At 42.8% G+C, this 24,334-nt stretch overlaps 3 protein-coding genes across 5 annotated transcripts; all 3 read left to right on the top strand.

Annotated features, from left to right (window-relative positions):
• Positions 1 to 262: 262 nt before the first annotated feature.
• Positions 263 to 3,667, top strand: LOC130195961 (nucleolar protein dao-5-like). Its single transcript, XM_056417816.1, has 10 exons — positions 263 to 593; positions 1,291 to 1,410; positions 1,498 to 1,614; positions 1,701 to 1,811; positions 1,905 to 2,045; positions 2,139 to 2,273; positions 2,345 to 2,503; positions 2,600 to 2,755; positions 2,846 to 2,987; positions 3,073 to 3,667. The coding sequence occupies exons 1-9, from the start codon at positions 542 to 544 to the stop codon at positions 2,938 to 2,940; spliced, it is 1,086 nt and encodes a 361-aa protein (XP_056273791.1). The 5' UTR covers positions 263 to 541; the 3' UTR covers positions 2,941 to 2,987; positions 3,073 to 3,667.
• A 678-nt stretch (positions 3,668 to 4,345) lies between these two features.
• Positions 4,346 to 17,370, top strand: LOC130195928 (probable C-mannosyltransferase DPY19L4). 2 transcript variants are annotated; one of them, XM_056417735.1, is made up of 19 exons: positions 4,346 to 4,707; positions 4,878 to 5,063; positions 8,987 to 9,111; positions 9,183 to 9,273; positions 9,362 to 9,483; positions 10,206 to 10,351; positions 10,545 to 10,668; positions 10,760 to 10,894; positions 11,418 to 11,549; positions 11,824 to 11,925; positions 12,026 to 12,099; positions 12,222 to 12,380; positions 13,488 to 13,607; positions 13,737 to 13,857; positions 14,418 to 14,474; positions 14,556 to 14,638; positions 14,726 to 14,858; positions 15,774 to 15,932; positions 16,503 to 17,370. In XM_056417735.1, the coding sequence occupies exons 1-19, from the start codon at positions 4,632 to 4,634 to the stop codon at positions 16,665 to 16,667; spliced, it is 2,310 nt and encodes a 769-aa protein (XP_056273710.1). In that variant the 5' UTR covers positions 4,346 to 4,631; the 3' UTR covers positions 16,668 to 17,370. The 2 variants fall into 2 exon arrangements, with proteins under 2 accessions (XP_056273710.1, XP_056273718.1); XM_056417743.1 differs by having other exon boundaries at positions 4,348 to 4,707; positions 4,878 to 5,057.
• Positions 17,371 to 19,968: 2,598 nt separating this feature from the next.
• tekt1 (tektin 1) lies at positions 19,969 to 24,255 on the top strand. Of its 2 annotated transcripts, XM_056416756.1 has the most exons (8): positions 19,969 to 20,236; positions 21,245 to 21,451; positions 21,535 to 21,700; positions 21,855 to 21,980; positions 22,114 to 22,260; positions 22,343 to 22,568; positions 22,851 to 23,047; positions 23,642 to 24,255. In XM_056416756.1, exons 2-8 carry the CDS (start codon positions 21,286 to 21,288, stop codon positions 23,799 to 23,801), a joined length of 1,188 nt encoding a protein of 395 aa, XP_056272731.1. In that variant the 5' UTR covers positions 19,969 to 20,236; positions 21,245 to 21,285; the 3' UTR covers positions 23,802 to 24,255. The 2 variants fall into 2 exon arrangements, with proteins under 2 accessions (XP_056272731.1, XP_056272739.1); XM_056416764.1 differs by lacking the exon at positions 19,969 to 20,236 and having other exon boundaries at positions 21,227 to 21,451.
• The last annotated feature ends 79 nt before the right edge of the window (positions 24,256 to 24,334 follow it).

The following is a 24,334-nucleotide window of genomic DNA, read 5'->3' as shown; positions in this document are numbered from 1 at the left end:
GGAAAAAAATCCCATAAAATCCCCTCTTGATACAGGGTCAGGCAAAGATACTGAGGTGTAGCCGAGTGGTAAGTTGCATAACATGAAAATACTCAAGAGAAGGACACGTACCTGAAATAAATACTTTATTGCAATACGTTATATACCAGTTGTATTTATGTATTAAATAGTTACCCGTCTCCGATACGGTGGGGGGCGGTATGCACCCTTATAAAGTTCGGCTCCAAGCCACCGTAGAAGAAGAAGAAGAAAAAGAAGATACGTCATCAACACACGCCGCTGGTGCTTCGCTCCGAAACAAAAACGGAATACAACAAACTATACGTGAACCGGGGACATATTACAGCTATGAGTGGAAGAAGTGGTTTCTAAAGCGTGTTTTACGACACCCTGTGACACAAGGACTGTGACGTCGGCGGTATCCTCGTGCTCCAGCACGCGTCACGGCTGTTGACAACAAACTTGGCGCTAGCTAAAACAAAAAGCTAGCCACTTGGCGCGGTTTTGAAGAAGGGCATTACCGAACTTACACGTTACCAGGATGGACTGCAGCACAAATGACGCGGCCAGCGATGTGGCGCACGACTCTCCAGGTAGTTCGAGGAACAATGTACTTGATTTATAGCCGAGGAGGCAAATGTGTAATAGGGCTGCGCAGAAGCCAAGTCAGCGTGACGGATTTACAACTGCAACGTGAAGCATTGACATCCGCGACGAATTATTTGCAGGTGGTCATTTGACCTGAAAAGAAAAACATCAGTAGTAATCTAACAACTATAAAGTTAACGCATGCGCTCTGAAAGGTGCCTTTCTACGAGATGAGTTATGTTGTAATACTACGTTTACGTGTTTTCAGTACTGGTAAACGGTTATCATGCTGTAATCTGATGTTTAAAAAAACTAATTAAATTGAGTTATTAGAGTTGCCCCCTCATAATTCAGATCAACTTTGGTCTTTAATGATCAATTTGGTAATTAGTGGAGAACAATAGTCGCATATCTGATATCCTGATGGTATTCATATATACGGGTGCCTGAATGGTTAATTGATTTCAGACCGGTACTGGTAACGTGTGACATAACTGGTTTCGCGCCACTACATTGCGGAGTCAACTGACTCATTGGCGCCAGGTACTGAGAAACACTCAGATTAAAGAAAAATCTGAATATACAAACCAGAAAAATGGGTTTTAATGGGTATGAATTTACTGTTGAATTTGTATGATTGTTTTTACCAGGCCAAACTTGAGGTGTAATTCCTGGTATTCCTCCCATCCTGTCTCTGATTAGAAAACAGTGGCTCTTGCTCTGATGATGACGTGCCGCTCCCGAAGAAGCCACACAGGAAGGGGAAACAGTCGCGTGGAAACGGGCACAGAGCCGCCTCTAAGTCAGCAAAGAACAAAAGTGGTGAGGACAACAACACATTCTCAACTCGATGTATTTGTGACGAGCAAAAATCACTAATTTGTTTGTGTACATCTTCTCTTGTTGTAGCTACGGATGATTCTTCAGATGATGAGCCTTTGACAAAAAAGAAAACACCAGCTAAGAAACCAGAGAAAAAAGGCACCAAGTCAAGCAAATCTAATGGCACAAATGACAAGAAAGCAGGTGGTTATATTGTCACCTCATCAGCCATATTTTATCTGTTTGTTTTTTGTTTAATACATGGCGTTAACATCTTTTGATATGTGAAGCTGTTTCAGATATCAACTCTGATGACGGCTCCGACAAGGGAAAAATTGGCAGAAAGTCCTGTAAGGGGGCAAAGAAGTCTTCCCCCTCGCCTCCGAAAAAATCTGAGGGAGGTACGGCCGTGTCATCTCCCGTTAGTTTGCAGTATCAACAGAAAGTTTCTATCCTATGCAGCAGATGCTTATTTTTCTTAACTTCCATTTCAGACACAGAATCAGAGAGTGAAGTTCATAGCTCGGCCGATGATGAGACTTTCTGTGAAGTTCCCAAGAAGACTTACCCGAGGCGTAAGGCCTCTGCTCCTCCCAGAGTAATAAAATCTCAAAGGAATGCAGGAAGGGGAAAGGGTAGGCCATGAGTTCCAGTGTGATGATCAAAGCTCACCTAAAACACTTTTCTCTTTGGACTTGTATATAAAATACATGCTTTGTTTATTCTAGTTAAATACGTAGAGACTTCCAGTGACAACTCGGATGATAAACCGCTGCCTTTTGCAAGGGTGACAAAGGGTCCCATAGAGCCAATGTCTTCACCAGAGGGCAAGAAAACAAAACCTAAAGGCAAATCCCCAAAAGGTAGGCAGCACTTCTATCAGAATGACCAGAGAGAATACTCTCATTTCAGTACTAACCTCTTAGATTTGTAGAAGACCCATCATACTCAGACAGCCGCTCCGAAGAAGATGATGATGATGACGACGACAAGCCCCTGGTGAAGCTTGCTGCCAAGAAGAAGAAGAAACCAGGGAAGAAAAATGCAAAGAAGGCAACTGCGTCACCAGGCAGAGAGTTGAGAAAGAGACGAGGTACCGTAGCAGTAATCGTGTTCATGAACAAAACCTATCATTTTGAAGTTTTTTTTTTTTTTTTTTTACATCCTTGCTCCCGTCACTGTTTTGCAGGACTCTCCGATGAAAGTTCAGATTATGAACCCTCGAGTAATATCGGGAAAAAGAAACGTACAGGCAAACGAAGTCCAAAAAAACCGAAGGCTTCACCTCGGAAAAAGAAAAAAGCCACTCCCAAAAAGCCAAGAAAGAAGTCTGAGTCTGAGTCAGGTCAGGACCAACGCATTTAGGAAACTGTAGTTATGCAAAGCATTTCTTTACTCTCTATCGTGCATTCATGTTTTATGAATCCTTTCCCAGAGCCATCAAGCCACAGTTCAGACGATGAACCCTTAACCAAGGCAGCCACACACCCACAAGTGACCAAAATCCTGGACATTATACTCGAGGTGTGATGGTGAAGAAACTGGTGATGCAGGGAGCCTGAAAAAACCCAGGAAAGGTACTGAATACTTAACCGCGTCCTTATTGATGATGTAATGGAGTCGATAATTAAAGATTAACAGAATTCTTCCACTCCGACACAGAAACACAGAATGATGGGAAGATGTCGAGGGAGGAGTCTGAGGAATCACCAGAAGAAGAATAGGCAGCGACCTTTCAGCTGGACGGGGAAGTTAAAAGCACCTCGTGGTTAAAGGACTTGCTAAAGTTTGAATTCCTCCGAGGAACATCCTAAAAAAACAAAATCACACTTAGTGATCACGTTAAGTGTTTTTTATATGTTGATTTTAGGTGTTGATATTTTTACTCATTTTTAAGTTTGGGACCAGTTTTTGTAGTTTCCCAAAGGATTTTATGCACAGTCTTTGATGTTATTTTACAATGTGTGCCTATTGTTTGCATTTTCCATCTCCTCTAGCTTTAATGTTTTAGGAAAAAAGAAAACAATGTAACGCTCACTGATATTAAGTTACAGCTCTGCTTTCATATGAATTGTACGCTCAGCATGCCGCGGAGAATCTGTTGTGTTGGATTAAACTGCTTTCACTGTGACATTCATAACCGATGAGTCGGTCTCCATTTCAGCTGATGGCTACTTTATTCTTGAGTTATTTTAATTCTAGTGAGATTGGATGTCAAATTGGTTTTATTATAATAAAAAGACTAACAAGCAATTAACTAACTTGCAATTACTTTTTTTTATTAATCAATGTAAAGGATTTTTTCCCCAATCAATTAACACTTAAACTACTAAATATGTCCATCACATCAGCAGGGCTCAAGTCTCACGCATTGAGCGTGAGACTCACGCATTTCGGTCTTAAATCACGCACTCCCGCCACACATCGTATTTCTCACGCTGAAAAAAACTCTGCCCTCACCGTGGAGGAATCAAGCGCTCCCCTGGAGTTCTGCTGTGAGGAGCCACTTATCAGAAAAAAGAAATGGGCTACACAATAGCCAATCAGAAAAAAAAACGTATCTGTTGTATCTGGAAAAGATTTAATCCAGCAAACAATGAAAATAAAACATCCTGGAATTGCGCGCGACTGGCTGATATCCGAAAATTTCGTTCTGCGAGGGGGGGGGGGGTGCTGATGGAAATGTCACTCTTGCCTGTCTTCAAAACTTGAGAGCCCTGCATCAGAAACAATTAGATTATTTCCCCCAAATATATGTAATTAACTGAGTTTAGCGTTAGAATTTATATATTTTATATTCCCGATTAAACTGACTAAATTATCTTCAAAAAATTTATTCGTGATAACAACCCTCGAAATGAACGTTTAACATCGATGCTATATTCACATAAAACACAAACATTGAAAAGGTCACCGTTCTCTTAAATTTGCTCTCTACTCTTCTTCGTTGGTTTCTGTACATGTCCGCATCCGGAACTTCCGCTCCGTCGAGTGCCAACGGCTGCAACGCCGCACACACCTTTAAACGTCAACCGCTAGCTTCTAAACTTCAAACGAGAGAAGTTGCGCGAGCTCCGAAGAGGGGCGCGAGCAGCTCGGCGCGTGACATGCAGAGTTCACCTCGAAGCGGAGGGCCGGTTTGAGAGCTTCCGGCGGCCGCTTGTTAGCGAGCGATGCTGTTGTCTCCACGCGCCAGGCGACTCCTCTAATTCTGTCTCATCATGACGGAGTTAAAATATCGTAAAACGGACTGTCTGGAGGGAGGAAGCGACGAGCAGCTGGACCTGACGAGCACACGTAAGTTAACCGTTAAGCTTTGAGTTCTAGCGGTGTGCTAACCGAATACAAGCTAGCTGCCTGTGCCAAAAAACAAAAACAACAAACATCCGTTAACTTCAGTGAATTGTTCCACGTCAACACGTCCGGGCTGCCACGGAGCCTGAAGGTGCACCACCCTCTGTGTTTAGATGCCCGAGATCCGGTGGACGCGGGAGACGACGCGGGTGCGTCCGTCGGTGGAGATGACGAGCAGCGAGAAGAAGAAGAAGAAGAAGAGGGTGAAGTCCAAGAAGAGGATGCACAGCAGAAACGGGAAGAATCCAACGCACCCGAGTCCTCTGCCAAGCGAACCAAGTGCTCCTCTGCATGTAAGTGTACGTCCCCTGATCTCCACTGTGTGCCCTTTAAGCTCGATGTCCACCGTAGATGATGCTCTGTCGGCCCTCTGGTATTCAGGGTTCGTACGGTCATGGAAAACCTGGAAAAGTAATGGAATTTTAAAAATAGTAATTTTCAGGCCTGGAAAAGTCCTGGAAAAAACTTAAATCATAAGTTTTGGAAAAGTCATGGAAATGTGTTATCACTTGTTCATTTACGCCGAGTTTGAAATAAGTCTTGGAAATCCACTGGTCAAAATGTGTAAGAACCCTGGGTATTCACCTCCCACTGCTTTTGCATGGCGTGTATCCCAAATCTTCTTGTATCCCTTAAGCCACTGAATCAAAATGATCATGTACACAGTATAAAGTGTTCACGTGCGTCATGTCAGAAGAGCTTCATGGTGTCAACTCTAATGTGGAGAATTTTTTTGGGGATTTGTCCTTTAAAACTATTTTCTGTATCCCACTGTTATACACTAGCATGTGGGAGAAGTTGTGATCGACATCAAATAATACAATAATATCAATACTAATCATTTTATTAAGTTCTGCTCCAGCTTCTAGGCCAGAGGTGGGCAAACTTTTTGACCTGCGGGCCACATTCGGTTCAAAAATGTGACAGAGGGGCCGGGCCAGAAGCATTTGGACACGCAATGTAATTTATTAAACCTGGAGATTGCGTCTGTTTTTTATACATTTCAATTTAAGGTGCAAAGTTAAAGTAATCAACATTTACTGGAAAGAGATCAATGGAATCACTTTCAACATTCAAAACAAATTATTACCCAACGAAATACTCAAGCTCAATAATTTCTAATGGTTTTAAACCCCGCAAAATAATGGACGGATTGTCCTGAGAGATAGACTGTATTAAATATCCTGCCTGCAGCAGAAACTAGAAAGGGGTCTTTAAAGTGAGGGCGATGTGCGGCGTCATCTGGTCAGCATGTGTATGAACCCGTCACAAACAGACTGACAGCGCTTTACTCGAGAAAATATGACCCTAAAGCTGACAATTGAAGTTCGATTTTTAAAAATTATTCATATCTCTTCTGAAAACACACCTTTACTCATGTGGACCAACTGTTTTGGTGTTTGAAATTGGTTTCCCAAAGGTCATAGGTTCACAAAAGCAGTGAAATATCTGAATACAATGCTAGATACATGTAATTGCACCTGTCCATCCTGGAGAGGGATCCTCCTCTGTTGTTCCTGATCCGATGTGAGGTCAAAGGTCAGGGATGTCTATATGCACAGATTGTAAAGCACTCCGAGACAAATTTGTAATTTGTGAAATTGGGCTCTACAAATAAACTGAATTGAATAAATGAGGAAAACCAAATTTTGTATTAACGTTTTTTTAGTAAAAATGATGTGGTCTGTCACACATTCACCAAAATGATAAAGATGGGACTGAGAAATGACTTCATATTGCAGATAAAGTTTCATGGGGTGTGTGCAAATAAAAAATGACCATTACATTATTTATTTTTTTATAAATATGTATTGTACATTAAAACAAAAAAATCTACATTATATACATGTTGAGAAATAGAAAACAGAACACAACTATTGACGATTTACAATATGGCTTCACTATAATGTCATCGTGTCACGAGACCTCTCTGCTGGCCGGGCAGGTGGAGCTGCAGGCTGCGCTGTAGGCGCTGGTGAATCCTCTCTGTAAAATACAAGACTAGTCAGCACCGCGCACAAGTTACGGACACCGGGACGGACACCGTGACACGTAACGTGTAGTAAAGACTCTTACCCGGTCCCAGTGGATCTCTTCTGGCTGCGTGTTCCTCCTCGTGGCTCTGCAGCCCCTCCAGGCTCCGCGCTGCTCGCCAAAATCACTGCGGCTGTTTCTAAATTAGCCTAACCTGTGTGGTGGGCGGGTGCCTTGTGATTTACTGAGTGTTCATTGGTTGTTTTTGTTCGCAAAATGTTGACAGACAAACGGATTGACAAATCACGGTGAAGGGTTTTGTGTGACGAGTTCTTTCCGCGCCAACGCACACCGGAAGTAAACAAAGTCGCGGTTTGGACAAGTTCGGCGGGCCGGATTAAAAAGCCTAACGGGCCGGATGTGGCCCGCGGGCCGTAGTTTGCCCATGTCTGCTCTAGGCTAATTCACTTATTTGTTTTTACTCCTGCAGTCGTCTCACCAAAACGACGGTCCCTAGTTACCTTCGCGTTGAAAATGCGGAGGGTTATGTTTTGATTAGGGCTGTGAAACGATTACAATTTTTAATCGGGTTTTGTTAATCATTTTTTTGGATCAATTAATCATGATTACATATACACGATATATATATATTTATTTGAGAACATTGAGATTATATACAAAAATATGATATATACATTTATACATTACATTATTCTATACAAGCAAAGCAGTAGTTTATTTAGCAGTTTTCCATCAAAACAACACATTATCACATAAATCCCTTTAAAACCCTACCTTTGTGGTTATACCTACCTTGGTTTTATTTGACGTGTTTTTTATCGGTGTTCTTTGGGTCAATTTGACCCCTGTTTCCTGTTTATATAAAATAAATAAATTATTATTATTTTTATATTATTATTTAGGTTAAAAACAAACAAACATAACATACCTCAACAAACACAAACTTACCTATAAACAATAATAATTTTAAATATTAATTTTTTTTTTTTTGAAATTGGGAATTGCTGTAATTAAAAAGGTAAAAGTAAAAATAAATGTAAAGGTAACAGGAGGAACATTGTTTTGTTTTTCTTCCCACCAATCCTCCACTCCACCATGATAAGGCCTCTCTCTTCTTCTAGCTCCTGAGCCAAACTGACTGTGGGTTTTTCTTCATGAACTGGGCCGTGATGAAAGGAAGGGACTGGGGGACGCTGCAAGCTGACTCACACCGGGACACCACACGGACAGAACAGACTTTGATTTTTTTTTTTTTTTTTTTTTTGCTCGCGCGCTGCGAGCTGCGCGCGTGAAGGAGATCGATTGTTAAACGCCGCGAGAGACAAGATGACATGCTGCTGAGACGATATGCTCGATCAACAGACGTTTAGTTATTTAAAAAGAAAAAAGGCGCTATAGAGAGAACATGTGCGGGGCGGGCCAATCTTTTTAATGTCATGCGATCTACAACACTCGCGCGCGATCGACTGGGTCGTCGCGATCGACGTGTTGGATCTACTGATCTAAGAAAAGTAAAAAGTTCCAGTTTCCGGGAACCTGCGGAAGGATCGGACGATGAACAGACCGAACAGACATGAGCGGACAGAGTTCAGATTGAAGTGATTGGATTGGTGGTGCTCATTTTTTTTTTTTTTTTTTTTTTTGACCAACACAACAACAACAAGTTGAAGAGCTCATCATGCATCACGTGCGTAAAAAAAAAAAAAAAAGTTAAAACTGAAATGATTATTAACTGAGTTAACGCGTTATTTTTCACAGCACTAGTTTTGATCGCTGTGTATTTATTTATTTCTTTATTTGTATGCGTGTTACTCGCATAACTCAAAAAGTATTAAACCGAATCGCATGACATTTGGTGGGATGATTGGTTATTATCCGGGGACCATTTGATTAGATTTTGGGATCGATCGGGTCAAAGGTCAAGGTCATGAAAAGGTCAAAATATTCTTTTTACCATAGCGCGGTAAATTTGTATCCAATTGGCATGCAACTAATGCCAAAATGTTCATAATTCAATGCCCAATCTTGTGATATGCGAAGGTATGCGCTCTACCGAGAGCCCGTTCTAGTTTATCGTGGTATTGTATATATTTAGTCAGTTAAAACATAAATACAGGAGCCATCTTAAACTAGGAAGGTGGTACTCAATTGTGTCTTAACACGCTTGTCATTATAAACCGCTGAAGTATTGCGGTGACGTGTTCATTGTTGTGGTTCTGCTCCTCAGCGGGTTTGCTGCAGCACCTCGCGAGGCTGTTCTTCGGATGCCTGGCGGCGGCTGCCTGCGGCGTGCTGTACGCCACGTATATGTCGCTGTATCACGGCAGGAAGTTTTGGTTTTCCATCAGACAGGTGGGTGACGCCGTTTGTTCGTCGTCAGCCTGCTCGGGGCGATTCTAAAATGTACTTTCCGTGTCTCTCAGGACGTTGAGCGAGAAATCACCTTCCAAGGCGGCAGCGGGCTCTATTACTTCTACTACAAGCACATGCTGACGGCACCGTCCTTTGAGAAGGGTACGAGAAATACAACATCAAACCGGACACTAGCTTGAATTAAAAGTTGATGGACTCTCCTCATAACTATTTGCTTTGTGCTCTCCAGGCTTCTATGAGCTGACGCTAGACAACGGGACGGTGTCCGGTCAGACGATCAACGCAGTGGAGCGTTTTTCTCTGTATCCGGAGCTCATCTTAAGCTTCATATACAGAGTCACTGGCAGCCAGGTGAGGATGTTTCTTCCGTTTGATCAGCACCTGATTTAAGATAAAGGGACTGTGAACTAAATTCAGGCGTAGCAGCAATTATCCACAGGGACAGAAGGGAAGAAACGAGGAGGGGCCCACAGTGGAACTAAGAAGATTAGAACGCTAATCTTTACTCTCTGTTTAGGACGCCATGACTCCACTAGATCTTTACACAGCACCTTGCTGTTTGCTGCTCTATTAATGTTCTGAATGTCATATATATATATATTTAGCTCCTTTTTAAATGAAATGTAATAGCCATTTGTCAGTTTTCACCATGTTTTAACATATTGGTGTCGTATTCTATCAGGTAATACATGCAGGGGAAGTGTGCATGTGTATTTTCTTTAAGAACAAAGGTGCTAAATCGGTACAATGCAGATCAACACTGGCAGACAGATGAATCTTGTCAGATTCAGTGGTCTAACGTTGGCTTGCTGCTCAGTAGTTGTTGTTCTGTACTGCTCTTGTCGCGCTGCACGGCACCACAAGTCGCATCATTTTATCAGTGAGTAGATCTCACTGTAGAAAACCTCAAAATGCAGAAAACAACTAGAGCGTCTTCTCCCGTGTCGAGGGCTGGTCATCTACTAATCACACAACTGTTATGCAATATGTAAACGTCGTGATGTATCATCTTGCTCATATGATTGTTGGCCTTGCCTGTGGTAAATCTTCTCCGTTTCTGTCTCTCCCTCCAGGATTTTGTGGAGCCGATCTACTTCTACATCGGAGCGGTCTTCGGCCTCCAGTCCATCTACGTCATCGCCCTGTTCGTGTGCAGCTGGGTGATGAGCGGCACCTGGGTGTCCGGCATGTTGGCCGTGTCCTGGTACGTGATCAACAGGTGAGAAGGATTCTGACCCGCGGTTTCTCTGGATGTTCCCTCTTGAAGTGACCCCTCCTGGACTTTACCACAATGTCCTCTCTTTCCATTCGTCTCATACACATTTAGAGTCGAAAACCATTCGAACATTTCACTTGTTCTCTTAAGATGTTGTGGTGACGCGTCCCCTCCACTCGTGTCTTTTCTTCCTCAGACCGGATACAACCAAAGTGGACTACGCCATTCCTCTGCGGGACAACTGGGCTCTGCCTTACTTCTCTTGCCAGGTTGCAACTCTGACTGGATTCCTAAGCAATAACATCAGCTCTGCCACCGAGGTGAGCCCCTCGCCAAACGAGTCGTACGAACACCCCTCCGCTGTATCCGAGTCGGCGTCGACGCGCACTGATGAACTCCGTTTCTCCTCAGATGTGTTGCTACTGCACGCTGACCGCCACCACCTTCATCTTCCTCCTGGTGTGGGAGCACAGCCACTACGTGCTCTTCGTCCAAGGCCTCTGTCTGTTCTTGCTGGACTCTTTTGACCTGGTGCCGCCGCGTAAGGTGAGGAAGGCATCGCACTTTTAATCTTATTTTACTGCTTTTTGTGTAAAGAAAGAAATGATATATTATGTGTTAATTACTGAGCTTTAGAGCTGCTTAAGTGTGTGGCCTCCAGACACTCAGGCTAACTGTTCCCCACTGTTAGCAAAGCATAAAGTGCATATCTCCAGAGTGTCTCACTTCTCCTTTAACCCTGAACTCAATTATGAAATCAGATGTTGTCGTGTTTTGGTTTACTGGGAAAGCATTGTAGCTCTTTTCTAGCTCCATGTCGCTGAAAGCAACACATGTTGTTGACTGAGGAAATGTATTCGCTCCGGCTTTTGATTGATGCATTAATTATTTATATATCAAAAAAATAATTCAATAGAATTAAACCTGAACAGTTTGGCCAGTTATTTATAAATGTAGATGAAGAATAAAACACTGCCTCTCTTTGGTTAGTTATAATGAGCCTAAATATTCCTGTCTGCTTTTTCCTTTTTTTTCTCTCTCTCCCCGTCCTTCCCTCTGCGGTGTGAAGATAGCCGACGTTCACAAAGCTTACCTCGGCGCTCTGTTCCTCGCCTACCTGCTCCAGTTTCAGAACCCGTCTCTGGTCAGCTCGCCTCTGCTCAGCCTCCTGATTGGCTCAGTGCTCGCGAGGTACTTCCAGGTAGAGTTAGCTGCTCAGTCAAATTCTACACCACAGAATAGAATCCAAGATGGGTGACCTTTGGTGCTCACGCCGTTATTCAAAACATTGGCTGACAGATAATCATGAGTGATAACTGAGTCATCATTTAAAGTAGTTCATACAGAGACATTTGTGTATATTTCCTGGTGGCAGCTTCTTTAATGTCTCTCTGTATTGTAATCATTAAATATGGATGCCTCTGTGTTGGACCGTAGAATATCGTCTGTTGCCGTTTGCTGTTTTCCTAATGCAGCAAAAGATGAAGATGGGACCTTTTGTGGCCAGAGTCATGAAGCTCTTCCTCCACTTCCACCTGGTCTTCACCACAGGGATCACCTTCAGTTACCTGGTCAAGGTAAAGTCGAGCACAGGAACATGCATCGGCCGTGTCCATTAGTTATGTGTTGGTTCATAACTGTCGGTTAATCACCACTGTTACTGTTCTTCATTCACAGAAACTTGTACCTGTCAGTGGCGGTGACTTCATTTTGAAATTCCTTGAAGTAAAATTTTGGCTCAACACGACGACGTGAGTCACGGCTGTTAAAAGTTACAATGCCGGCTCTTGCACAGTGATGGCATAGTGCATAGTCCCCATAATCTGGTCTACTTTGAATCTAATCTCAATGTGTTTTTCTCCTTCTGTGGCAGTGACTTCATCACCAACTTCCTCCTGTGCCAAGAGAGTTTGCAGACGCCCGGTCAGGACCTGTTCCTACGACTGACGCAGACCTCGGTCCTGCCCTTCTACTTGCTGGTGCTCACTGTGTGCCTGCTGTCCACCCTGCAGACCATTTACAGAAGACTCAGGTTCGCCCGCAAACACGATGCATAGACGGGGCGTTGAAGCTGCATTCTCTCTCCTGTCCACCAGGGGGCGACTCCTCTGGTTGTATAGAAGTCTATATATTTTGAAATGGTCATTTCCAGGCCTGGAAAAGTCATGGAAAAAACGTAAATCATAAAAGTTTTGAAAAAGTCATGGAAATTTATCATAATCACGTGTTCATTTACGCCAAGTTTGAAATAATGAATATGTTTTTTTTAAAGAAAGACGCTCAAAATATAAGCCGGCGTACGCTCTCGATACGCAACATTTTCTAAATTGTTCATGTGTATACCGAGATTTCAGTTTGGTCATGGAAATTTGGTTTAAAGTAAAACAATTATTTCTCCACTTAAATAAGGAGCAGAAATCAGTTTAAACGTGGATGAATCAGTCGGGTTCCTCCTGCTCCTCCTTCTCTGATACACAGAGGAATGTGATTTGTCAAGGTCAGGCTCATTTAGCAGCCTGTCAGTCAGAGAACCAGAGAACATGGCGTGAGGACAATGAGCCTTATTTCAGAGCTGAGATTGTTCTGGAATGTTTGATGTATAATGAATTTAATTTATTTAGAGGGTGAACAGGACATATTTGAATGTCAGTCAGTTCCCAAGGCCACTGGTTCTGCTGTTCAGTGTTAAAGATGACAGGACCAAACTAATCTGATGTTTCACTGAAGAAACAATTTATCATCTCTTTGAAAACACAGCTCTGTGTGAAGTTTTGTCTTTAAAAGAAGGAACACACTTTATTAATTAGTTAATTTTTAATCGATTGACAGCCTTAACTCAGGTAATTAAATTACAGGTTTAACTAGTTATTTCAGCAGCATGTCATTCTTTAATGTTTTAATGTGCTCAAAGTTATAATAGGAGGAAACACTGGAGTTGATAAGCGTGTCTTCTTGTCTGATCAGACCCAGGAAAAACCCTGAATGTATATATGGGATTAATCATGATTAATCCACAGAAACCTGTGATTAACCTAATTAAAAATTGTAATCGTTTCACAGCCCTAGTTTAAAGTCATGGAAAAGTCCTGGAAATCCACTGGTCAACATGTGTAAGAACCCTGTTTTTACTCTCGTCCAGTGGCCAGCCGAGGAAAACCGACCTCAGACTTGAAGACGGACGAATAGGGGAGCAGCCAGAAGTCATATATCACGTTTTCCACACGTTGCTGTTCGGAGGCCTGGCCCTGCTGTTTGACGGGTACGCTCGTCCGCGTGAAAAGTGCATTTTATCCCCAACATGTCTCTACGTTTAGCATTGCTGAATTGTTTGTTTCTGCTGAGTTTTGGCACAACTAGACGACAGCCGTGTTCTTTTTGTTTCATGCAGGATGAAATATTTATGGACCCCGTACGTCTGCATGTTTACAGCATTCGGCGTGTGTTCTCCAGACCTCTGGATGACCGTGTTCAAGTGGCTCAAACTGAAGTCCATCCACCCGGTGGTCCTGGTGAGTGGTCTGAGGTCCACTTGTAACTGCAAACGTGATATTTAAAAGAAGGAGAGAGGAGGAAAAAGAGCATTTTCTCCCATCAAATTCTCTCCAATGGGAATTTTAACTTGTTATCATTGGGATTATTATTAGATATAGGTTCTAGCTAAAAGATCCAGTAAAATTAAAAAGTACATTCCCAGGTTTAATCCCGTGTTAATTATCCATGTATATGCAAAATCAGTAGCTGAGTATTTTTATTCATTAAATCTCAAATGTTTGACTCATTCTGCCCCAAAAGTCATCCAGTAAAATGCAACTTTGGGCAACTGGCTGCCACACAGGTGTGTGTGGAGCAGTCCTTTGTAGCTCTTAATCACGCTAAATATTTAAGCCCGCCCACTTTTTAGGAGTCCAATCAAATACACCGGATCAAATACACAGGATTTGAGTTAGATCCCTCTCGTGACTGGACACCGTTCAATAATTCCTCTTGACTGTGAGATCTGTCACAGAAGCTACAGACTCTCCCATCACACCTTGACCCTGAGCTGTTCCTTGTGGCTCTTCCTCTCCAGTCTATGATCCTGAGCACGGCGGTTCCGACTATCATTGGTTTCAGTTTATGGAGAGAGGTGAGATATTCAGCTCTTTACCTTCCATCGCTCTCCATGTTGGACGTTTAAGAGACTCGTATCTTCTCGTCCGTCTCGCAGTACTGCCCTCGCATCTTAGCCGAGTTGTCTGACGTGCAGGAGTTTTACGACCCGGACACAGTGGAGCTGATCAGCTGGATCAAGTGGGTCGCCCCATCTTTCTGTATTTTCACACGTGTCTTTTAAAGTCTTTATCGGGGCACCTCTCACGTCGTCTCCCCGCCCTCCAGGTCCCAGGCTCCGGCGGCCGCAGTCTTTGCTGGAAGCCCTCAGCTGTTGGGAACGGTGAAGTTGTGTTCAGGGTCAGCCGTGACCAGTTTACCGCTGTACTCTGACATCGACCTGCTGAGGAGGACTGAAGACGTGAGTGACGAGACAAGGAAAAACACAACCTCGAAGAGTACACACGGTTTAAAATAAAGTATCTACGGTCCTGTGATCAAATCCATGAAAATATTATAATAACGTGTTATTCTGTCATTTCTATCCTGCTGGGTCTCTATTTAAGGCGAACAAATGCCCATACACACACGAAAGAGAATTAATATATAGAGATTTTCATCACAGATTAGGTGAACATAAATGGACAGGGTTTTTTATTTATTACCTTCGCATTGAAAATGCGGAAGGTAATGTTTTGATCGCCGTGTATTTATTTGTTTGTTTGTATGCGTGTTATTCGCATAAGTTAAAAAGTATTCAACCGAATCGCATGAAATTTGGTGGGATGATTGGTTATTATCCGGGGACCATTTGATTAGATTTTGGGATTGATCGGGTCAAAGGTGTCAAGGTCATGAAAAGGTCAAAATCTTCTTTTTACCATAGCGCGGTCAATTTATATCCAATTGGCATGCAACTAATGCCAAAATGTTCATAATTCAATGCCCAATCTTGTGATATGCGAAGGTGTGCGCTCTACCGAGTGCCCATTCTAGTTATTAATGTAGTGACCCCGTTGCTTAACGATAGAGGTCCCTGTGGTTGCTTGGAGGTTTAGTTTTGTGCAATATCAGATGCAATGTCATGTTTGTAATGTAAATTGTTATTTATTTATAAAGTTGTACGGCTTCCGACACAAACCAAAATCTATGTTCCCATTTGTCTATTCCTCAAAAAAATGCATGAAATCAATAACACAGTTTCACATGTTCTCCCTGCCAATCTATCAACACCTGATCCCAGTGGCCCCCTGATTTATATTGGCCTCGGTCTTCAACCAAGTAAAAACAAAGAAAACGTCGCTCACGATGAATGTCTTTGTTCTTCTCCTCGTAGACTTACCAGGTGTATGCCTTGAGGTCTCCAGAGGACGTCTACAAGATTCTGACCTCTCAGAAGGCGAACTACGTGATCATCGAGGAGTCGATCTGCAACGCGCTGAGTCTCAACGAAGGCTGTCGGATCAAAGACCTGCTGGACGTCGCCAACGGACACGTGAGTCCAGACACCCGTCTAGAAATGTGTAAAATGGGTTAAATGTTCTTGAAAATAAAGACAAGTTGTGTTCAGGACATTGAAAACATATCATCATGTGAATTTGATGTTTTCCCAGTTATCCCCAATAAATTAGGAAAAGCCGTGAAATATGAAGCAAAAAAAATTATGTCAATCATTTTCTTAGAGGCGTTAAACATCGAATGGGGTCAAATTGACCCCAAAGGTAATAGGAGGGATAAGAGATGATGACACCAGGCGACGGTGTTGGGATTCGAGTAAGACGTGACTTCTGGGAGCCGAGAGAGAGCCAGGCTAACTTTCCCCCCTGTTTACAGTCTTTATGCTAAGCTAAGTGTAGCTTCATATTTACCGTTTAGACACGAGTGGTATCGATCAGCTGACGAGCAGCTAGAAAATAAATAAGTATTTCCGAATTATTGTTAAGGCGGCATGTGTGTGTTATGGAAGGCATGATTCTGGGAAATTAAGTGCGGTTACAAAAATAGTTATTCACGTATTACGTATTAATATAGTCGTTAACGTCCCGTCCCCTTTGGTTTGATCCAGGTGGTTCATGACAAAGGAGAGATCTACTCCTTCTCCAAGCACGGCCGCTTCTGCCACGAGCTGAAGATGAACTACTCGCCCTACACAAACTACTTCACCCGGGTGTTCTGGAACCGCTCGTACCACGTGTACAAAGTCAACTCCGTCATCTCCTTTCAGTTCTGACCGCGGCCGCCCCTCCCCCCTCCACTCTGCCCTCCACGTCACATCCACCGCGTGACGCCGGAGGACTCGGGAGGAGGGGCACACGTCGAATCACTGGTCCCGCCCACATCCCGGCGGAGGTGGCGCCGGGAGCGCGTTGGTCCGGGCCCCCGCAGGTCGAGTGGAATCGACATGAAAGGGCCCGGTTGAAACGCGCCATAGGTCACGATCACTGTGGTTTTAAACGCTGTTACCGTGATGTATTTAACGATGTGCGTTCGCTCTGTACGGAGGCCGGGAGAGATGACGCGTTAAAGGTGAGAGGATCTTCCACCTGAGTTCATACCTATAACTCCTGGGCTGAACCATCAGCCAGCGAATATATTCACTGCGACAGATGTCGGGGAGCGCTGGTTTCTGTGGAGGGTTGTGTGGTTTCGATGTGTCACATGTGCGCCGCTTCTGCCATTTTCTGCCGCTGATGCTTATTTCTGTTCCCGTGTCTTTGTCATTTTCTTCATCCGGATGCCTTATTTTGAGATGACGGGACGTGTCCGACCGACAATCCTCTATATCACGACCGTGGTCCTCCTTCCGGGGTCAGACCTCAAGTATTTGGTGGTCATCATCTCTCCAGGTGTCGCCATGCAGGTGTCCCCGATAGCTGTCCCTAATCCTGGAAAATAAAAGTGTGTATGAGTTCATTACAAAGCTCATTTCCTTATGTTGCTATATGGTGTCATTTGTTTTGTTCAGCGTAATATGCTTTCAATGTATTTTGGATACCTTAAATCTAACTTATTCTTTAGAGGTCATGTTCTCCTTTTCCAATGAATAGATTTAAACGTACTATTTTATTTTGGTCATCTTAAATTTCCTTTTTTTAGGACGTTTTTTGCCTTTTCCTCTGCCGTCGGAAATCTTAAGTCTGCAATGATGTTTGTGATAATATTTATGTTACTCGTCTCAAGATTGTTAGCGTGGTAAATATCACAACTCTACTCTGATTATAAAGTTGTGGTCATTATTAATACTACTTTGGGTCTCAGGGTCATGGTTACCTCGTATGGGATCAGTGAGAACACCACACAACTGTAGCATGTAAGACTTTAAAGGGCTTAACTCTCTATACACCTCCCACCTACTGGTCCTCTGATTGTAAACCTGACCAAAAGGTCAAAATGAGGTATGTATTTATTATATATTATAAATATTTTATTTTAATTAATTTTTTTTTTTTACTACTTTAGTCTTACCCCAGTCCAACTCATTTTTTTTTTTTTTTCTTTGTTTTAATTTAGGGCCAAAAAACCTTGTTTTTTTTTTTTTTTTAATTTTTTAATGGAAAATTTTTTTTTTTTTTTTATATTTTTTTTATATTATTTATATTTTTGCGGTACATGTCAACGTTTGCATGTCATGCTTTTTTTGAATCATTGTTTCTAATGCATGTTTCTTTTAATATATAATTACCTGTCTGTTGGGGGTCAAAAAAAAATGACCCTGTGACCCTGTTATTTAATGAATATAATGGATACTTCCCCAATTTGTGTGTTTTTTTATAACAACAGCATTTTGATAACAACACTCATTTTCTTTTTTCCATTTTTTAAAATGAAAATTAATACCTCATTTACATAAACTTACTTTTTTTTTTTTTTTTTTTTAAAAAAAAAAAAAATAAATATAATGATTAATTATTCTGACTAGAGTCTTCTGTTCTGATAGATCATCATCATCTGGTATGGTATATATTAGATGCTAGGTGAGGATGCTAAACCACTCCACTTTTGGAATGGCAGCTCATAATCCCAACTATTGTCCTCTGGGGTGGGGTCTTTGTGTCTTGTTTGACTGTTTATAGTTTATAATTTATAAATTAATCAGTCAACCAGTTATATTTATATATTATTATATTTATGAAGAAGTGAAGAAGAAGTTGTCGGTGATGGTTTTTGGTGTGGAGACCTGTCATGTCAAGGACAACTCGCATTTCTTGATTTCTGACCTGGGCACCAGCAGTTTGTGGGTGTCTACTTGCATGTTCCATGCAGCTGGCACCCATGCATCCATTTATATATTTTTATTTTATATTTACCTGGGTTTACAGGGATTGGGTTTGAATGATGACAGCGACATCGGCGGAGAGAGAGACACACGTCCCCAAACGTCGTCTCGAGGGAGAGAGTTGGTCTGCTGCACGATCTGCTCTGGGTGTCTTTGTGTCAAATCAATCTTGAGTGTCATGAAACGGGGAGCCATGCCTCCCACTGCTGCCATTTACTGAACTAGCTGTAGCTACTATCAACAAACCCGTCTGCCAATCAGAAATCAACAATGTCTGCAAATCGATCCCCCTCCTCCTCCTTCCCTCCCACCTTTGTCTTCTTGTTCTTCCTCTTTCGGCCTTCGATAGAAACAGGCAGAAAACAGTCAATGTCATGGATGATAGACGTTGCGTATGACGTGGTGGCTCGGCTCTCTGCTGTGTCAGCATGTCGTCACTGGGAGGGATGTAAGACCAGATCAATCGCTCATCCTTTGACTGGAAATATTATTTATTATCTATTGGTCCTCTTCTTTTTTTCCTCATCAGTCAGTTCTTCTTTTTCTTTAGTATAGTTAGAGTCCTCACACTTCACACTTCTTCATTTTCATTTTTTCCTCAGCAGTTTTCTTCCTCTTCATCATGATAAGTGTATTCCTACACTTCCTCTTCCTTTTTTTTGTTTCACTTCTTCAGACCTTTCTTTCTTTGCAGTGGCTTTTTCAGAGGAAGAAGGAGCATGTGGTCTGTATGTTTTATCCCTCATCCGTTGATTCTTCTCCTCCTGTCCTTTAGCATTGTCCTCCTTCCTGTTATTATTTACCCCCTATGGGGCCTCCTGATATACCTGCCTCCTGCCTCTGATCTCTAGAAATGAAATGTGAATGGTGCTGTGATGTGAGAAAAGACCTCTTGTTGTTGTTGTGAACCATTGCTTGCTTGACCCCACAAACAACCATCCAAGATCCAGTTTTGTTGTTTTGTGTGGGGGGACACCGTCTGGGGACCACTTTGTGTTGTCTTTTTTTTGTGCTGCGAGTCTTTTGAGAGAGCTAGTAAAATCAAATTCAATAAATCACCCAAAATCAAAAAACTAAATCAATATCAATCAAGAAGAGCAGAGTATCGAACCTGTTATTTATTTTCAGACCAATTGATAAATAAAATTTTATTTAATAGCAAAAAGTTTAACATTTTTTTTTTAATATTCTGACCCCAGGACAACACGAGGGTATGTTATTTGTGAATGATTGTATTTAATAAATATGTTCCGGGACTTTGGGCTCCATAGCTTCTTGTAATTAACAACAAATGTTAAATTAAATGTCTCTTTTTTTTTAATGAGAAATCTAATTTATTAGATTTATTAGCAATATTTGATATTGCTCGGAGTATTTTCAATCTGAATCCTTCTTCCACCTCGTGACGTCATCCAAACAGCCGGAAGAGTGGCCGCCATTACCGGTAGCCACGGTAACCGTTTTTGTCGTCGCGTTTGAGGGGAAAGAGCTCGAGAGCGATCCGCCTATTAGTCACCATAAAGGTACGTAGAGATACTTTAATAACAGTTAAACTAGAGGTTAGTTAAAGTTACTCGTGTTTCATTTCAATTTTGAGAAAAACTGATGAAACTATGAGAAGAGTTTAGTAAAACTCAGAAAGCCTAACAGCAAAACAAGATGCATGTTTGCTCCACACCGACAGACTCATTTACAACTTACAATTCAGTTGCACAATAATATAAATATATATTTGCTAGAGATGTAACTTTTATGTGACAATAAATTCACCTTAAACCAAAACTTTAGTTTAGTGGTTTATCCATCTGTTGTTCAACAGTTTACAAAACAAAGCAAACATATTTTTTTATGAAATAAAAAGTTCTAAATATTTATTGAACTTAACATATTTATTTGTTTACATTATATGTATATAGATATCTGTATAATTATATATCTATATAAAGATATATATATACGGAAAAGGTATATATGTCTGTGTCTATGTATATATATCTGTGTGTATATATGTATATTTTATATATATGTGTATATATATATGTGTGTGTGTGTATGTCCAATGCCTTTTCCATTCAACATAAGTGATGGTGTCCAGTAAAACCTGTATAGTATATTTTCTCTGTAGTTACCTTCGCATTGAAAATGCGGAAGGTAATGTTTTGATCGCCGTGTATTTATTTATTTGTATGAGTGTTATTCGCATAAGTAAAAAAGTATTAAACCGAATCGCATGAAATTTGGTGGATGATTGGTTATGATCCGCGGACCATTTGATTAGATTTTGGGATCGATCGGGTCAAAGGTCAAGGTCATTAAAAGGTCAACATCTTCTTTTTACCATAGCACGGTCAATTTTTATCCAATTGGCATGCAACTAATGCCAAAATGTTCATAATTCAATGCCCAATCTTGTGATATGCGAAAGTATGCGCTCTACCGAGTGCCCATTCTAGTTTTGATGTGTTTTCAGGTCTCTTTCATCTCGAGGAGCCACATTTCTAACCATTTCTTCATGTGTGTTCTTCCCACAGCCGATATATAATATACTGACGGTGGCCCCCAGTGAAGCGTGATGTCTGTCCCGGGCCACAGTCCCCAGCAGGGTGAAGGAACCAAGCTTATGAATTTTGAGGTTCTGCGGAACAGCTCCGAGCTCTTCAGAGCAGAATGCACGAGGCTGATGCTGGAAACCGAGAAAGCGTGCAAGCGCATGCAGAACGATGACAGCAAGCGACTCGGTAAGTGGGGGTACAGATGTGTTGAGCACCGTAAGGGTGACGTCGCATGGCTGAACGGTCGGGTTTCCCTTGCTGCTGTTCAGATCAGCGGGTCAGAGACATCCAGTTTCTGAAGAAGGAGTTGGAGCTGAAGCTGGAGGAGGTCGTCGTGGAGATCGACGTCCTCGTGGCGTTGCAGAGCAGGGTGGCGAAAGCCCTGGAGGCCTGCACACAGACTCTGAACGTTTCCGTGGTCTGTCTGGAGGAGAGGTGAGCATCTCCAACACATCCATCATGTTCTTCGTTTACAATCGCCAGCTTTTGTTTGCACGTATTGTGAAGTCCACCTTTCAAACATGACACATGCAACAATTCAACGTTCATCTGCACTGTGAGTGTGAGAGACGTTTGTGTCCTGCGGAAGGAAGCACCTCCCCTCTCGGAGGCTTCACGACGAGGTGGACAGAGAGCTGCTGAAGGAGAAGGAGGTGGTTGAGGGAGTGGCTTCCCTCCTGCAGAGGGTCGCGGAGCAGATCACCGAGCAGATCAGGTGAGAAAGACGCATCTGATCCACGGAGGGGATCTCGAAGGACGCACAGCGTGACAACGACTGGAGTCCTGAAACCTGAAAAGGCGAATCGGAAGACGAGGTCGCCGGTAAAAGAGACAAAACTGTGTTCCAGACTGGACCGATCTGCCAAGTACCAGCTGGAGAAGGATCTGAAGGAGAAGTTCGAGGCCGAGTGCATCGACACCTCCTGTCTCCTGATGACCCACCACGCCATCAGCAACCTGCAGCGGGCCAGAGACACTGGAGCTGTCCCGCCGAGGTGAACCACCATGACGAGTTCACATGTGACCCGCGCAGCTGAAATAGACCTTTTGTTATCTCTCTCTCTCTCTCTCTCTCAGCTCGGCGGTGACCCCAAAGCAGTGGGAGAACATCTCTGACGTCAACATGGCCAAAGCGGAGCAGCAGCAGGCCAACTCGGTGGCCCTCAGGGCCCTGGTGGAATGTCTCCTGGAGCAGACGGCCGCCGACATGCAGCGGCAGGTCCAGGCCACGGCGGCGGCCTTCCAGCTGAACGTCCGGGAGATCAAGTCCGCCAAGAGCCAGATGGAGGATCAGCTGGCCGCGGTAGGCCGTGTGTGTGTGTGTGTGTGTGTGTGTGTGTGTGTGTGTGTGTGTGTGTGTGTGTGTGTGTGTGTGTGTGTGTGTGTGTGTGTGTGTGTGTGTGTGTGTGTGTGTGTGTGTGTGTGTGTGTGTGTGTGTGTGTGTGTGTGTGTGTGTGTGTGTGAGGCTGATGTTAGAAGTGACGATCCCTTTATTGAGGATGGACATGAGTAGTGATGTCGTCTTATTTGGAGGGACGTTTTGTAAACCCTGGTGACCCTGGTGACCCTCCTTCTCCTCCTCTAGATTGTGTCTGAGTTCGCCAGCCAGGAAAGGATTGCGGAGGATCTGCAGGTGGCCATCGCGGAGAGGGACCAGGTCCTGAGTCTGGCCCAGGCCCGGCTGGCTCTGCGCCGCCAGAGGCCCGGCAAAGAGCAGTGCCACGACCCGGCACAGGCCCAGCTCCTGACCGAGGTCCGGCAGCTCAGCGCTCACATCGGCACGTAAGGCCCCGACACACACGCCATGTTTTCAACAGGACACAGGGCTGATTATTATTATTAGTAGTATTAATATTAATTAAAGGGACCATGTACAGTTAAAACATAAATGTCACCACGTAAAGCTACTCTGCATCTGTCGTCTCTTGACAGACCATAATAAACACAAAACAATAACAAACATAAAACAATAACAAACACAAAACAACAAATATAAAACCAAAAATATAAAACAACAATAAACATAATACAATAACCAACATTAAACTATAATAAACAAACATAAATCAAGAAAACAAACAGAACTATAACAAAATAACACAAACAATAACAAACAAAACAATACACTATAACTGTGAATACGTAGTTATTACATCTGCCGGTTATAAAAGGCGATGACACGAAACATAAATACAACTCATGGAAACGTTCCAGGTCGTAATAATAGTAAAGTAATGGATATAAATAGTAATAAAGTGTAACACTTAGAGGAGCAGCAGAGGAACGGGTTCTTTAGGTTCTCGTAGGCGTCATGAGTCTGAAGACCTCCGCCGTGTGTGAACCGGCGTTGAGGCCTCGTGTCTTTCCGCCCCTCAGGCTGCAGGAGGCGTGGGGCCGGTCGGGGGAGGAGCAGAGGGCTCTGGTCCGCTGCCAGCTGGAGCTGCAGGACGGCGTGGAGGCCGAGGCCAACGCGCTCTACGTCGACGAGGTCGTCTGCGCCCGGCAGCGGGAGCGCGTCGTCGTACACAACTTCTGAGCATCGCCACGAGCGGACATGTTCCCTGAATTAAAGTGGGCCGCGTCACACGGGCTCCTTCCAACCTACGGCGTGGTCATTTTAACTGAAGATCACAAAGGTCACACAGCAGGCCTCATTGACATCAGGCTCACAGCACTAGCCTGAATGAGCCAGGTGAGTTTACGCATGTAAAATACATAAAACAAGATTATATACGCAACGATGGAGAGAATTCATGCCACTGTCCTTAAAGTCAGAGTATGAGGGAAGCAACGCTCCTCCTTTCCTTCAGAGGTCTCATGTTGTCTTATTTGACCTCAACTCACTTCAGTTTGAAGTATATTTTTACCTTGTAAACAGTTGAAAACTAAGTTTATACTTCAAATTACATACATTCAAGTTTATATATGTATATGTATGTATATAAATATATACGTATATGTATATATATACATATATAAATATATGTATGTATAAGTATATGTATGTATATATATAAACATATGTATATGTGTGTATATATATATACATATATATGTATAAATATACAT

This window comes from Pseudoliparis swirei, chromosome 1 (genome assembly GCF_029220125.1).
Source record: "Pseudoliparis swirei isolate HS2019 ecotype Mariana Trench chromosome 1, NWPU_hadal_v1, whole genome shotgun sequence".
Classification (NCBI taxonomy): Eukaryota; Metazoa; Chordata; class Actinopteri; order Perciformes; family Liparidae; genus Pseudoliparis; species Pseudoliparis swirei.
This window is presented reverse-complemented; position numbering and strand designations above follow the sequence as displayed.